The following is a 13357-nucleotide window of genomic DNA, read 5'->3' on the forward strand; positions in this document are numbered from 1 at the left end:
CTTTTATTTCAGATTTTTAAAATCGAACTAGCTAATGTATGTTTTTTCTTTGGTGGGTTGGGTTTGTATAAAAATGGAGTATAACCGAGATTAGAGCTGGTTTTACTTTGTCATTCATCATGGGTTTGAGATATTACCACATGATCATTTACCATAAGAAAAACTCATTGATCGGAATTCGCATCCGGGGATCATTGACTCACCCACTGTCACTGGGTAGTGTCGAAACTACACCTCACTAGTACCCAACAATAATTGATTCCTTAAAGCCAATATTAAATCCTTATGTGCAGCAGATTCCTTTTCTGCCATGAGACCATCGTGATATTCACTCTAACAAAATATAATGAACAATAAAAAAGAAAAAAAGTTATAGAGAGTTGGTGAGAAGCAAACGAATAGGAAGAGTGGCCAGAAGAAAAGGAGTTTTAGATTTGCACGCCGACTAAGAAGAGTGATTGAAGAAGATGAATAGTTTTTCATCTTGATTTTTCCTTTTTATTTTATATTAAAAAGGATAATTTTGGAATATTAAAAAGTTAATGAACTCTCCCCGATCATCCCAAGCGGCTTCACCATTATCCCTCACTTCCTCTTTCTCTTTTCTTTGCAAGGGAAAAAAATGGAATCGCTTTCACTTTTAATTGTTTCTTTTGGTATTTGAAAAGAATAACTTGAAAATATTAAAAATTAAGAAAGTAAAATAAAAAAAATTAAAACAACGTGAGTAGATTTCATCAAAACCCCTGAAACAGAGATATTGGATCAAATTCTCCTTATTTTAATGTCAAAAGCCCAAAGACTAAAGGGGATGTATTCAATTTAGAATTTGAAGAATTTTAAAAGTCTTTTAAAGTTTTGAGATATTCGATTTAGATTTTAAAGGAGTCCATATAAATGTAATGATATTCAATTCAGATTTTGATGGATTTTATAAAAGTCCATTAAAATCTAGATGTATTCAATTAGGACTTTATATAATTCTTTTAAAATCTGGTGGTATTCAAAAAATCATTGATTTTAAAAAACTTTAAAAAATGATGGATTTTAATGGATTTGAAAGGATTTTAACAAGAAAATTGTGAAGAAAATTGTCAATATCAAATCTACTTTTAAATCCAAAGATTTCATTGGATTCTTACAAAATCTTTATGGAGTCTGTAGAATTCCATAACAATCTATCAAATCCTTTAAAGTCTATAATTCATTTTAACTACATCAAACTCTAAATTGAATACATCCCTCTAAACTTGGGTAAGTATGTAACAAGAAGCCCAGGTAATCATATGAAGGCCCAACTCCAAAGCAACTACGGGTTGACTAGTAGCGTGTTTAACATGGTTCCACGGAAGAACATGACAGCGTGAGCACAACACCATTCAGCGTCTAATTTACAACCACGTGTACATTTCGCTAGTTGTTCAAAATCTATTGGATCTTATACTTTTGTACTTATCCACGTAAGCATTCCTCAAGTTTTCCACATATAAAAACTCCCGGTTTTTTTTCCAGACCATTAGTAGCCGAGAAAGTTCTCTTCCACTACACTTTCTCTCTACTTTTCTCGTCAACCAAACACAATCTCAGGTTATACAGACTTCTGGAGAATGCGATCTGCACATTACTGGTCACTCTCTTTATTTCTCTCTCTCTCTCGCTACTACTTACTTCGCCGTAAATTGTCTGTCTGTTTGTCGTTTTTATCACTATCGTTAGGACCTGAAAATTTCCGAGGTCATTGTATGTTTCCCGTGAAAATTTTAAACTGTTGGAATAATTAATGACCAAAATATTATTTCATTGTATTCTTAGTAGTTTCACCATCATGAAACTCGGATAATGTTTTGTGCGTGCTTTTAAATCGTGGTTGAGCTTGTCCATCATATCTGAAAATCAGCCAGCTCATTTGTTTTTTTTTTTTTTTTTTTTTTTGTCGTTTGAATTTTCTCAGCAACCAAACGTATATTATTGAATACTTTTCACAAATTCTAATTGGTGCTTGTTATCGTGCTTTACAGAGAAACCTTGGAAGTCCCAGAGCCACTGACAAAGGATAAAATGGATTCTATCTTACTGAAGCTAGGGTTATTTCTTTTTGTGTTTTTCCTTATTTTTGCTCCGTCGCAATCCGCGGTTTTAAGCATAGATCTAGGTTCCGAATCGCTGAAAGTTGCAGTTGTGAACCTAAAACCAGGTCAGAGCCCAATCTCGATCGCAATCAACGAAATGTCGAAGCGCAAGTCCCCTTCCTTGGTGGCATTTCAATCCGGTGATCGTCTTCTCGCTGAAGAAGCAGCTGGATTGGTCGCTCGGTACCCTGACAAAGTCTATTCCCAAATCAGGGACTTGATTGGAAAACCTTTTAATTATACAAAGAGTTTTACAGATTCGTTCTATTTACCCTTCAATATGGTGGAAGATTCTAGGGGCACTGCGAGTTTCAAAATCGATGACAATGTGGGTACTCTTTCTGTTGAGGAATTGCTGGCAATGATTTTGGCTTACGCGGCGAATTTAGCAGAGTTTCATGCAAAAATTCCTATAAAAGATGCTGTTGTTACAGTACCACCATATTTTGGGCAAGCAGAGCGAAAAGGGCTGCTCCAGGCTGCGCAGTTGGCTGGGTTTAATGTACTTTCTTTGATAAATGAGCATTCGGGTGCAGCCTTACAGTATGGAATCGATAAAGATTTCTCAAACGGATCGAGGAATGTTATTTTCTATGATATGGGTTCCAGCAGTACGTATGCAGCTCTCGTTTATTTCTCGGCCTATAATGCTAAGGAGTTTGGAAAGACTGTGTCAGTCAACCAGTTTCAGGTGAACTTCAATCCAGCTTAAATTTTGTTGGTGTACTTAACTCTTAGACTAATTCTGGCGTATGCTTATCATGCTGTCAACTTTCTGATTTTTGTCAATATATACTATTATTTTATATGATGCAACAGAAGGCAACTTGAGAATCATTTTTGGGGAAGATATTAAATTATAATTCATTCCAATGCAATTATTTTTAGCATGGTATATGCATGACTTAAGAGGAGTATTCCATAAACTTATGGATTTTGATAGTGAATGTTAAACTTATCACTTTTTACCTCTATTTTCACGATGATAACAATTCTGTATGCATTATGTTCTGCTGGTTGTGATAATTTTTTTTTTTTGTTATGCTATATACATATGTAGTATGTTACTATTAGCATGCTATTTAGATCATTAACATTTGTGCAGGTCAAGGATGTCAGATGGGATCCAGAACTTGGGGGTCAGAATATGGAATTGAGATTGGTTGAGCACTTTGCAGATGAGGTCAACAAACAAATTGGGAAGGGGGTTGACATAAGGACGTCTGCCAAGGCAATGGCTAAACTGAAAAAACAGGTTAAAAGAACAAAGGAAATTCTAAGTGCAAACACAATGGCTCCAATATCAGTTGAATCGATCTATGATGACCAGGATTTCAGGTTTGGATTCTCCACATCATCTAATATTTTTCTTCATGAAAGAGTTTTAAACTATAGTTTACAATTAATAGTTTCCAAGTACTAGGGAAAGTGGGCAGATTATGCTGGGGTACATGCTGTAGCATACATTATTATTTCTCTAAGTTTCAACTTTGTCTTAATTGAGTATCAGTTGAGTTTCATTTTAGAAACGAACAGTTGTAAGATTGAACTGAAAATACCTTAGCTGTTACATAGAGGCCTTCACTTCCTAATTTTATCATTTCTTTCTTTAATCATAGAGGCCACTAAGCTGGAAATGGTTGCTAGTTTATGTTCTCTGTCAGTTGTTGCTGAACTGTAAATTCCTGTCAGTTTAATTATTATTTTTTGTTCTAAAGCATGTCCAATGCAAAGTGGCAGTTGGAAACTTGAAAAGTGGTGTATGAATTATGATTATCATTTGTGGAAGCTTTCTGATTATTAATAGGATCCATTCAAATCTCAAACTAGAATTTACCATCAGCTGTTGTCCAGATGCGGTTCTATGGCTGAGTTGAATATTTTTTCCACTAAAATTTTCCAATCAGCTGTTTGAGTGGCCGTTTCCTCAAATGTCCCTAGACTCAGTTATCTAATTCTAATGAACTAGAGCCCTTCTTCCAGCATGTGGTGTTGTCTTTTCTAGATGCTTTTGTTGACTAAAGACTAAAGATCTAATCAGTTTTTAGATTTTTCATCTGTTTGTTTTTTGGCTCCTATCCAATCTGCATGAAATTGCATCAAATGCATAAATTTACATGTTTCTTAGTAAGCATGTGCTGATACCTAGGCAATCGATGATATGAACTTGTTTTATGTACTCCTCTGAGATTCATTTCTTTCAGGAGCTCCATCTCACGTGAAAAGTTTGAAGAGCTCTGTGGAGATCTATGGGAGAGATCTCTGACACCTGTGAAGGAAGTTCTTAAGCATTCTGGTATAAAGGCTGATGAGATATATGCTGTGGAGTTGATAGGAGGTGCAACCCGAGTGCCTAAGTTGCAGGTGTAATTTCTGGTCTTTATTTGCGTCTATATGAGCCAGAAACTACTGTTAGGTGTTAATTTTAAAATGCATTCTAATTTTTACCAAGGAGTGATCATATTTATTATTAATTTGTTGCCACCAACTGCTATATATGCACTTTATACTTATGTTTCAAGTGGGTTAAAAAGGGTGTAAACTTTTTAATCTGTAAGATTTCTTAAAATTTTACCCTTCCTTAACAGGCTAAGCTTCAGGAATTTTTTGGAAGGAAAGAGTTAGATAGACATCTGGATGCTGATGAAGCTATAGTTCTTGGTGCAGCCCTACATGCTGCTAATTTAAGTGATGGAATCAAATTGAACCGTAAACTAGGAATGGTTGATGGTTCTTCTTATGGGTTTGTAGTTGAGTTAAATGGCCCTGACCTGTTGAAAAATGAAAGCACTAGGCAATTGCTTGTTCAACGGATGAAAAAACTCCCCAGCAAGGTAAATAGCATAACATCCTAAACATTTGATGTAAGAGATGGTAGAAGTTAGAAAAGAGGTTTAACTTTGACATTCTTGGTTTATAGTCTTTACTAATTATGGGTTGAATTGCCTTTTAATAGATGTTCAGGTCCGTTTTCCATAACAAAGATTTTGAAGTTTCCCTGGCTTATGAAAGTGAAGATCTTTTACCACCTGGTGCAGCATCTCCTATATTTGCCCAGTATGATGTGTCTGGTTTGACAGATACTAGTGAGAAGTAAGGATAAGCAATTCTTTAAATGATTTTGTATATGATGCATTCTACTTAAATGCTTTTTTGGTAGCAGTAACCTTATTCCTGGATAAGGTCTGATTTATGTTTTTGTTTTCAATACTCAATTTAGGTATGCTTCTCGGAATTTGTCAGCCCCCATTAAGGCCAATCTGCATTTTTCCTTGAGTAGAAGTGGAATTTTGTCTTTGGATCGGGCTGATGCTGTTATTGAAATCTCAGAATGGGTAGAAGTTCCTAAACGAAATCTGACATTGGAGAATTCAACTATTGCTTCCCCAAACATATCGGTTGAAGCTGGAGCTGTAAACACTTCAGCTACAAACACTTCAGAAGAAAGCAATGGCAACTCGAATACTGATGAAGGTGGGATTAGTAATTCATCCAACTCTACTGTTGAAGAGCAAAGTGGCAAGGATGTTGATACAGGAAAAAAGCTGAAAAAGCGTACCTTCAGGATTCCGCTAAAGGTATAAATAAGCCAATGGCCGTTAAAATGAAAATTGTTATACTTTGAAGTTTCAATTAATTTATTCATTTACGCATGAAAGGTATATGCAGATCCTGGTTACTGCATGTTTTTATTTGGCAGAGCAACTTTTTATTTATTTTTTAATCTTTTTGCCCCTGTTTTTTCCTTTGATGGTTGACTTTTACCCTCATGAATTATAGGTTGTTGACAAGACAGTGGGACCTGCCGTTTCTCTTTCAAAAGAATATCTTGCTGATGCTAAACAAAAACTAGAAGCCTTGAACAAGAGGGATGCAGAGCGAAGAAGGACTGCTGAGTTAAAAAATAACTTAGAAGGATACATTTACTCTACTAAAGAAAAGGTTAGAGAGTTTTTGGCTTTGTTTGTACCCTTTTATTCCTTTGAAAGTACATAATCTTTTACATTCCTTGTGGAGATTTTTTAAGTTTCCAAATGTGGTGGCACTTCATGTTTATCAAGTTGTCACTGTTTTTCTGTTAAAATTCATTTCTGAGGTACTCGATTGGACATGTATGAGACAGCTTGATTGCTGCTTTGGTTATGAGATTTTTTTTTTTTTTTTATAAGGTTATTTATTTGTTTTGTTGATAATGTGTTTGAATTTTGTAGATATTATCCTTAGAAATATATCTTTTTAGCTGTTCATATGTGGGGTTGAATATTGCATTTGTTAACATTTACAGAATGAATTTCACTTGATATCTTTCAGGTGATAGGTTAACCTAAAATTCTATTGTAATAGTCATCTGTTAACGCTTTCATATAGTTAAAAATAGTTAGTTTGCTTCTCTTTCAGTTAACTGACTAGCTATTTTTATCAGCTTGAAACATCAAAGGAGTTTGAAAAGATTTCTACCGGTGATGAACGTCGATCCTTTATTGAAAAGCTTGATGAGGTTATCCTTCTTCTAAGCAACTTAAAAGGTCATGTTCTTCATGTTTGCCTTTTAACTTAAATTTTTAGCTGAGCATATTGAATTTCACAGGTTCAAGAATGGCTGTATACCGATGGCGAAGATGCTAGCGCTACAGAGTTTGAAAAACACCTAGATATGCTAAAAGCTATTGGTGATCCAATATTCTTCAGGTAGTTCCATTTTTCTTTTGCCAATATTAACCAAGTTAAGTGTCTATCTTATTTTTTATTTCCTTGAAGTAATGATACTGTGTTGAAGTTTTGACTAGTTAATAAAATTTGTTTGAGCTGTTTCATAATGAAATCGAAAAATTGTTTGAGCTTATAAATTTTTGGTTGTAGGTTGAGGGAGCTTACTGCACGTCCAGAAGCCGTTGAACATGCACGAAGTTACCTTGTTAAGCTGAAACAGGTACTTCTGATACTATTAACACTAATAGTTACATTGATCTTGCCTGGATTGTGTATGCGTTAAGGGATAGCTGATTTATATGGTATTCGTTAATCTAAATTGTGTATGCGTTAAGGGACGGCTGATTTATATGGTATCCTTTAATCTAAATTGGACATTCTAATATGATTATTGACATATTGTTTCAATTTTTCACAAGTAAATTCTCATAAAATCTTTGAATGCATTTTGCCTTTTATGCGTAGAAATTACTTTTCTCCTGGCACAAAGATAACTCCAAATATTCACATTGTGATTTGAAGCATTTCTTATAATTTGTATTTTACATTATCAACGAGATCAAGCAACTAATAAATTGGTTTTGCTTTGTTTATCTACAGGTCATCGATGGTTGGGAGACTAAAAAGTCTTGGCTTCCAAAAGACAGAATAGACGAGGTGCTTCTTCACACTAATTTAAGCTCTTTATGTTTTGTAGCTTATGGTGATCTCTACTTGAGAAATTGATAGGAATGTGAGAGATTTGACCATTGCCCTTTCTCTGGAATAATTTTAGGTGGTGAGTGATGCTGACAAGCTGAAAATTTGGTTGGCTGAAAAAGAGGCCGAACAGACAAAGTAAGTAACTTAATTTTAGTTTGTAAATTTCTTTAATTTTCTCAATTTAACTGGTTATGGGTATGTGCCTTAAGACGTAATCTTACATATTGTTTGCTTATATACATAAATAATTTTGGTTTATGACCTATTCATGTTTTCTATTCCTGAAAAATTCATTTCTATGCTCTGCGATTACCGTAAACTTGTACACAGACTACCATTTTTTTTTTTTTTAAAAGAATTATTTATGTAGTATCTCTTGAAGATATTGAAATATATATGTGATAAATTCAAGGTACAGTATAATTATTATGCCTGCATCTTTATGTAAAATCTTTTTGCTTTTTGGAGCATATGATATTTGTGATTGGTAGGGAAGTAGGTAGAATTGTTGTATGTTTTGCTGCGTTCTAGTCCTGCTTAGCAGTAGGAAGCTCAGACTTAGGGATTCCCATCTGCTTGACTTTTCTTTTGTTCTTGAAGGACTTCTGGGTCTAGTAAACCAGCTTTCACATCTGAAGAAGTATATATTAAGGTTTTCGATCTACAAGACAAGGTATTGTTGCAATTCTCCCAATTCTTCCTTCTTTTCTTTTGTGGTCAAGTAATGTTTTACAAGCTAATTGTGTTTGTTTGTGATAAGCAAATCATATAATTGTTGTCTTCCTTGTCCAGGTTGCAAGCATTAATAGAATTCCGAAGCCAAAGCCTGAAATTGAGAAACCTACAAAGAATGAAACAGATACTGGGGAGAAAGAAAAAAATTCCAGCACAACTTCTGGTGACAGTTCCTCTCAAAGTGATGAATCTGCTAAAAATTCCAGCACAACTTCTGGTGACAGTTCCTATCAAAGTGATGAATCTACTAAGGACTCAGGTGGTTCAGCAAATGAAAGCATCGAGCCAGAAACCGAGGCTCATGATGAGTTATAGATTAATAGAACTGACATTTTGGTTTCAGCGTATAACGTTTGCCTTCCTGATTTGAAGAGATGTGGATCGGCACTAGTAGAAAAGATGGATGAGTTCTGTCTATAAATTCCAGACAGTAGAATGTAGAGTTCAGCCCCTTTTTAAGTAAGGTTGCTTGTCATCCTTGAGATCAATGGTTGGCCTGTGTTCAGCAGATTTTAAGGAATTATTGCTGAAGGACCGGACCTTTCTTTCAGTTATTGATATTGTTAAATCATACCATACATCGTAGGGGCGAATTATCGGTAAACATTTTTGCCTCATTGGAAAATTTTGTTATACGTCAAAGAACAGTACGGTTGGATAGGGAGACTTATTTTTGTTGTCGAGGTTATGTATCATCCTTCTGGAAAATATAGATAATTTCCCATATGTCATTGCTTGTATTATGTTTTATTATGTGTGTGAGACTTTTTTTTTTTTTTTTTTTTTTTTGTTCGGTTGAGGATACAATGGCACTATCATGCAAAAGGACTCGTCCTTTGTCATTGTATTCCACTTAGCCAGTTAGACAATCAGCTTTAAAAGGATTTTTAAAATCCTGACTATATTATGCCAACAAAGAATAGTTATTGCTCAATATTATGCCATTAAAAAGGGGTTACATTTTTTTGTTTTTTTAAAATATTTTTTTGGGGCTGGATATAAGGATTTTTATATCTTAGGAACAAGTTCCCGTATGCTAAACCTATTGAAGTGGCAAGTGTTAAGCATTTACCAGTGTTGAAATAGAATTACCATTTGCCCATCTCATATAGCAGTCTAGGATGTAGTTTACAAACACTCCCTCGAATTGTTCACCAAATTCGTATGGTCGATCTCTGACAAAATAACACTCCCAAATTGTTCAACGCCAACATGCTCAGTACCAGCAGAAAGAAAAACAACAATTCAAACATCTATGCCAGTAGCAGCAAGAATCAGAATGCAGAAAACCATCAATATGCTAACACCGAAGCCATTACGCTAAGAAGCTTAAAACCAAAACCAAAACCAACTAGTTTTTATTGCTACAACAATGGTCGGGTATCTTCTTCGCTGCTTTCCTTTTGCAGCAAGCTGCTCCGTCGTAACTGTTCTAGCTGTTAAGAGGAAAGATTTGAAAACGAGAAAGTATGAAACCAATAAGGAGAAACCTATGCATGCAATGCCTCAAGGGTCGAGACAAATTTAAAATTTTTGTTCAAGTTTCGTATGGAAAATTTGACATAGCTGGTTTTAGCACTTCTTACTCCTCAGTAGCAGTACCAATGAGGCCAAGATCAATGGATGAAAAGGGTAGCTATGTCTTTAACCAGAACCTGAGGATTACCCAGTTGGGAAAATCAGGTCGGATCGAAGAAGCCATTCAAGTTTTCTCAGAAATGACTCAAAAGAACATTGTAACGTATAATTCCCTGATCTCTGCATGTGCCAAGAATGGTAGAATCGTTAATGCACGTCAAGTCTTTGATAAAATGCCTCACAGGAATTTGATTTCTTGGAACAGCATGATTGCTGGGTACCTTCACAATGATATGGTGGAGGAAGCGTATGGGATTTTTGTTAATATGCCTAAAAGAGACATTTTTTCTTGGACTTTAATGATAACGTGTTATACGCGTAATGGTGAGCTTGAAAAGGCTAGAGAACTATTCAATTTGCTACCTGATAAGCAAGACCCGGTTTGTTGGAATGCCATGATTGCAGGTTATGCTAAGAAGGGGTTGTTTGATGATGCTAGAAAATTATTTGATGAAATGCCAGTGAAGGATTTGGTTTCGTGGAATTCAATGCTAGCAGGGTATACCCAGAATGGAGAAATACGTAGTGGATTGCAGCTATTTGAGGAGATGCCTGAGAGGAACGTGGTTTCATGGAACTTGATGTTGGATGGGTTTATTGAGTTTCACGATTTGGATTCTGCTTGGCAGTTCTTTAAGAAGATTCCAGACCCAAATGTTGTTTCATGGGTTACAATGTTATGTGGGTTTGCTCGAAATGGTAGGATTGCAGAGGCAGAGGATCTCTTTAAGAAGATGCCAAATAGAAATGTGGTTTCTTGGAATGCTATGATTGCAGCCTATGTTCAAGACTGTCAGATCAAAGAGGCTTTTAGACTATTCTCACAAATGCCGGAGAGGGATTCTGTGTCATGGACTACAATGATCAACGGGTATGTTCGTGTTGGCCAGCTTGAGGAAGCAAGAAAATTACTTTATCAGATGCCTTACAGAAATATTGCAGCACAAACCGCAATGATCTCTGGATATGTGCAACATAAAAGAATGGATGAAGCATGTCAAATCTTCAGTCTGATGAGCACCCGTGATGTTGTTTGTTGGAACACTATGATTGCAGGCTATGCTCAGTGTGGAAGAATGGCCGAAGCTCAATTTCTATTTGATCAAATGATAAATAAGAACATAGTTTCCTGGAATACTATGATTAGTGGTTATGCACAAGTTGGCCTGATGGACAAAGCACTTAAGATCTTTGAGGCAATTGAGGAGAGGAATATAGTTTCCTGGAATTCTTTGATCACGGGGTTCTTGCAAAATGGGTTATATCTTGATGCACTGAAGAGTTTTGTGATGATGGGGCATGAAGGGAAAAGGCATGATCAGTCAACTTTTGCATGTGGGCTCAGTGCATGCGCCGGTCTTGCAGCTTTGCAAGTTGGGAAGCAACTTCACCAGTTGGTTGTGAAGACTGGTTTTGTAAATGATTTGTTTGTCAGCAATGCCCTGGTCACCATGTACGCTAAATGTGGAAGGCTCTTCAATGCTCAACTTGTGTTCGAACATATAAATAACAATGATGTTGTTTCTTGGAATTCCTTGATTTCTGGGTATGCTTTGAATGGATATGGAAAAGGGGCAGTTGGGCTCTTTCAAAAGATGCTAATCGAAGGGGTGGCTCCAGATCAAGTCACCTTCATTGGTGTTTTGTCAGCATGTAGTCACGGAGGGCTTGTCGATCAGGGCTTAGAATTGTTTAAGAGCATGACAGAGGTGTACAATATTGATCCTACAGCTGAACACTATGCTTGCTTGGTTGACCTGCTTGGCCGGTCTGGGAGGTTGGTAGAAGCCTTTAAAATTGTGAGGGAAATGAAAATCAAAGCAACAGCAGGAATATGGGGTGCATTGCTTGGAGCCTCCAGGATACACCGGAGTCTAGAACTTGGTGAATATGCTGCCGAGAAGCTTTTAGAACTTGAACCCCATAAAGCTTCAAATTATGTGCTCTTGTCAAACATGCATGCCGAGGCAGGCAGGTGGAATAAAGTTGAGAGAGTCAGAGTGTTGATGAACGAGAGAAGAACAGAGAAGCAACCAGGCTGCAGTTGGATCGAACTCAAGAATCAGGTACATGCTTTTGTCTCTGATGACCCAGCACAGCCCAGAATAGCTGAGCTTTGCAGTATATTAAAGACCTTGACTGCAGAAATGAGAAACATTGATTACATGTCTTACTGCAAATCTTCAATGGACATCTTATGATTGACAAAATTTTACCATTTACTAACACTTTTAAAACAGAAAAGGAAAATGATGTTGTCTCTTAATGGAAATACAAAGTTTTTATGTATTAATTCCAAGAGTGTATGTAGTACATAAATTGTCTGTTTAGTTTTCAGCAACTATCCAAGGCAATTCATGACTTCAAACGCATGCAAGTTTTTCTTGTTCAGACTTTCTCCAATACATAGTTAGCGAGAAAATTTATGTCATATGCGTTCATTATTAATTTTTTTTTTGGGTACTGCATTGGTTGTAATTTTAATTTCCATGTATAGAAGAAAACAGCCAAAGTTTGTTTTAGTGCTTTTATTAATTTATTAGAGAACTTGGGTTTTTTAACTTTAAATTATTGTTCGAGAGACTAAATCCTGTCAAGGCCAGGATATTTTAGGTTCGTTAAGTTTGCATTGTATTTGAAGCTGGGCATCTTACCACAAGGTAGGGCATCTTACCACAAGGTAACATCTAGTAACATATCAGGACCAATTGATGGTGATGTTTTCGTACTTTTCTTTGTTGTATGAACTATAGGATGAACATGCCAAACATTTGTGGCAAATAAACAAAAACCTCAAGCTCTAGTTTTTATCATATATAAATTGTAAAAACAAACTAGCAAGCATTTTGTCTAGAAAGCTGCATAAAAATATAAATCATTATCAGCATTGTAACTTTTATTCATTATTAATTTTAGGAATATAATCACAATATGGTCCACATTAATATTTAGCAGTCTTTCATGATCTAGTCAAGAAACTTTTTGAGCCATAGAAATTATGGGTCAAGGAAAACGAAATGTCCTTTAACTTTCCATCGTCCAATTTAGAACCCTTCAGATGGTTGAAGCCAGTCTATTAAAATAATCCATAAGAAATTCAAATAACAAGATATATTGCCTGGAGATAAACATCCAAACTCTAAGCACTTTAATTTACAACACAAGAATGACAAATAATTCATCCCATAAGAAATTTTTTTAGTAGTCCAATAAGAAATCTTGAGTAAAATGTTTTACTTGTATGAAAAACACACTGAAATGTTTATGACATTATCTCAGTGTGGAATCATTTTGCAGAAAAAAGATTTTGAAAATTCTGTGGTATTTGGTGCATGGAAAATATAAGAAGGAATAAGAATTTAACAAATTTCAGTATAATTAAACTTGAGAGTTCTTTTTCAGGGATAAGTTTGAATTAAAAAAAATTTCTCTCAACATGTTCC

At 35.5% G+C, this 13357-nt stretch overlaps 2 protein-coding genes across 2 annotated transcripts; both read left to right on the forward strand.

The window, feature by feature from the left end:
- Positions 1-1498: 1498 nt before the first annotated feature.
- On the forward strand, positions 1499-9026 carry LOC107416864 (heat shock 70 kDa protein 17). Its single transcript, XM_016025415.4, has 15 exons — positions 1499-1627; positions 2019-2820; positions 3235-3467; positions 4334-4493; positions 4718-4963; positions 5086-5222; positions 5350-5707; positions 5910-6071; positions 6553-6627; positions 6718-6818; positions 6990-7059; positions 7440-7496; positions 7615-7676; positions 8142-8214; positions 8334-9026. The coding sequence occupies exons 2-15, from the start codon at positions 2059-2061 to the stop codon at positions 8589-8591; spliced, it is 2754 nt and encodes a 917-aa protein (XP_015880901.3). The 5' UTR covers positions 1499-1627; positions 2019-2058; the 3' UTR covers positions 8592-9026.
- A 143-nt stretch (positions 9027-9169) lies between these two features.
- LOC107416865 (pentatricopeptide repeat-containing protein At1g09410, mitochondrial) lies at positions 9170-12436 on the forward strand. Its single transcript, XM_016025416.4, has one exon. The coding sequence runs from the start codon at positions 9746-9748 to the stop codon at positions 12113-12115; it is 2370 nt and encodes a 789-aa protein (XP_015880902.3). The 5' UTR covers positions 9170-9745; the 3' UTR covers positions 12116-12436.
- Positions 12437-13357: the final 921 nt, after the last annotated feature.

This window comes from Ziziphus jujuba, chromosome 4 (assembly GCF_031755915.1).
Source record: "Ziziphus jujuba cultivar Dongzao chromosome 4, ASM3175591v1".
Classification (NCBI taxonomy): Eukaryota; Viridiplantae; Streptophyta; class Magnoliopsida; order Rosales; family Rhamnaceae; genus Ziziphus; species Ziziphus jujuba.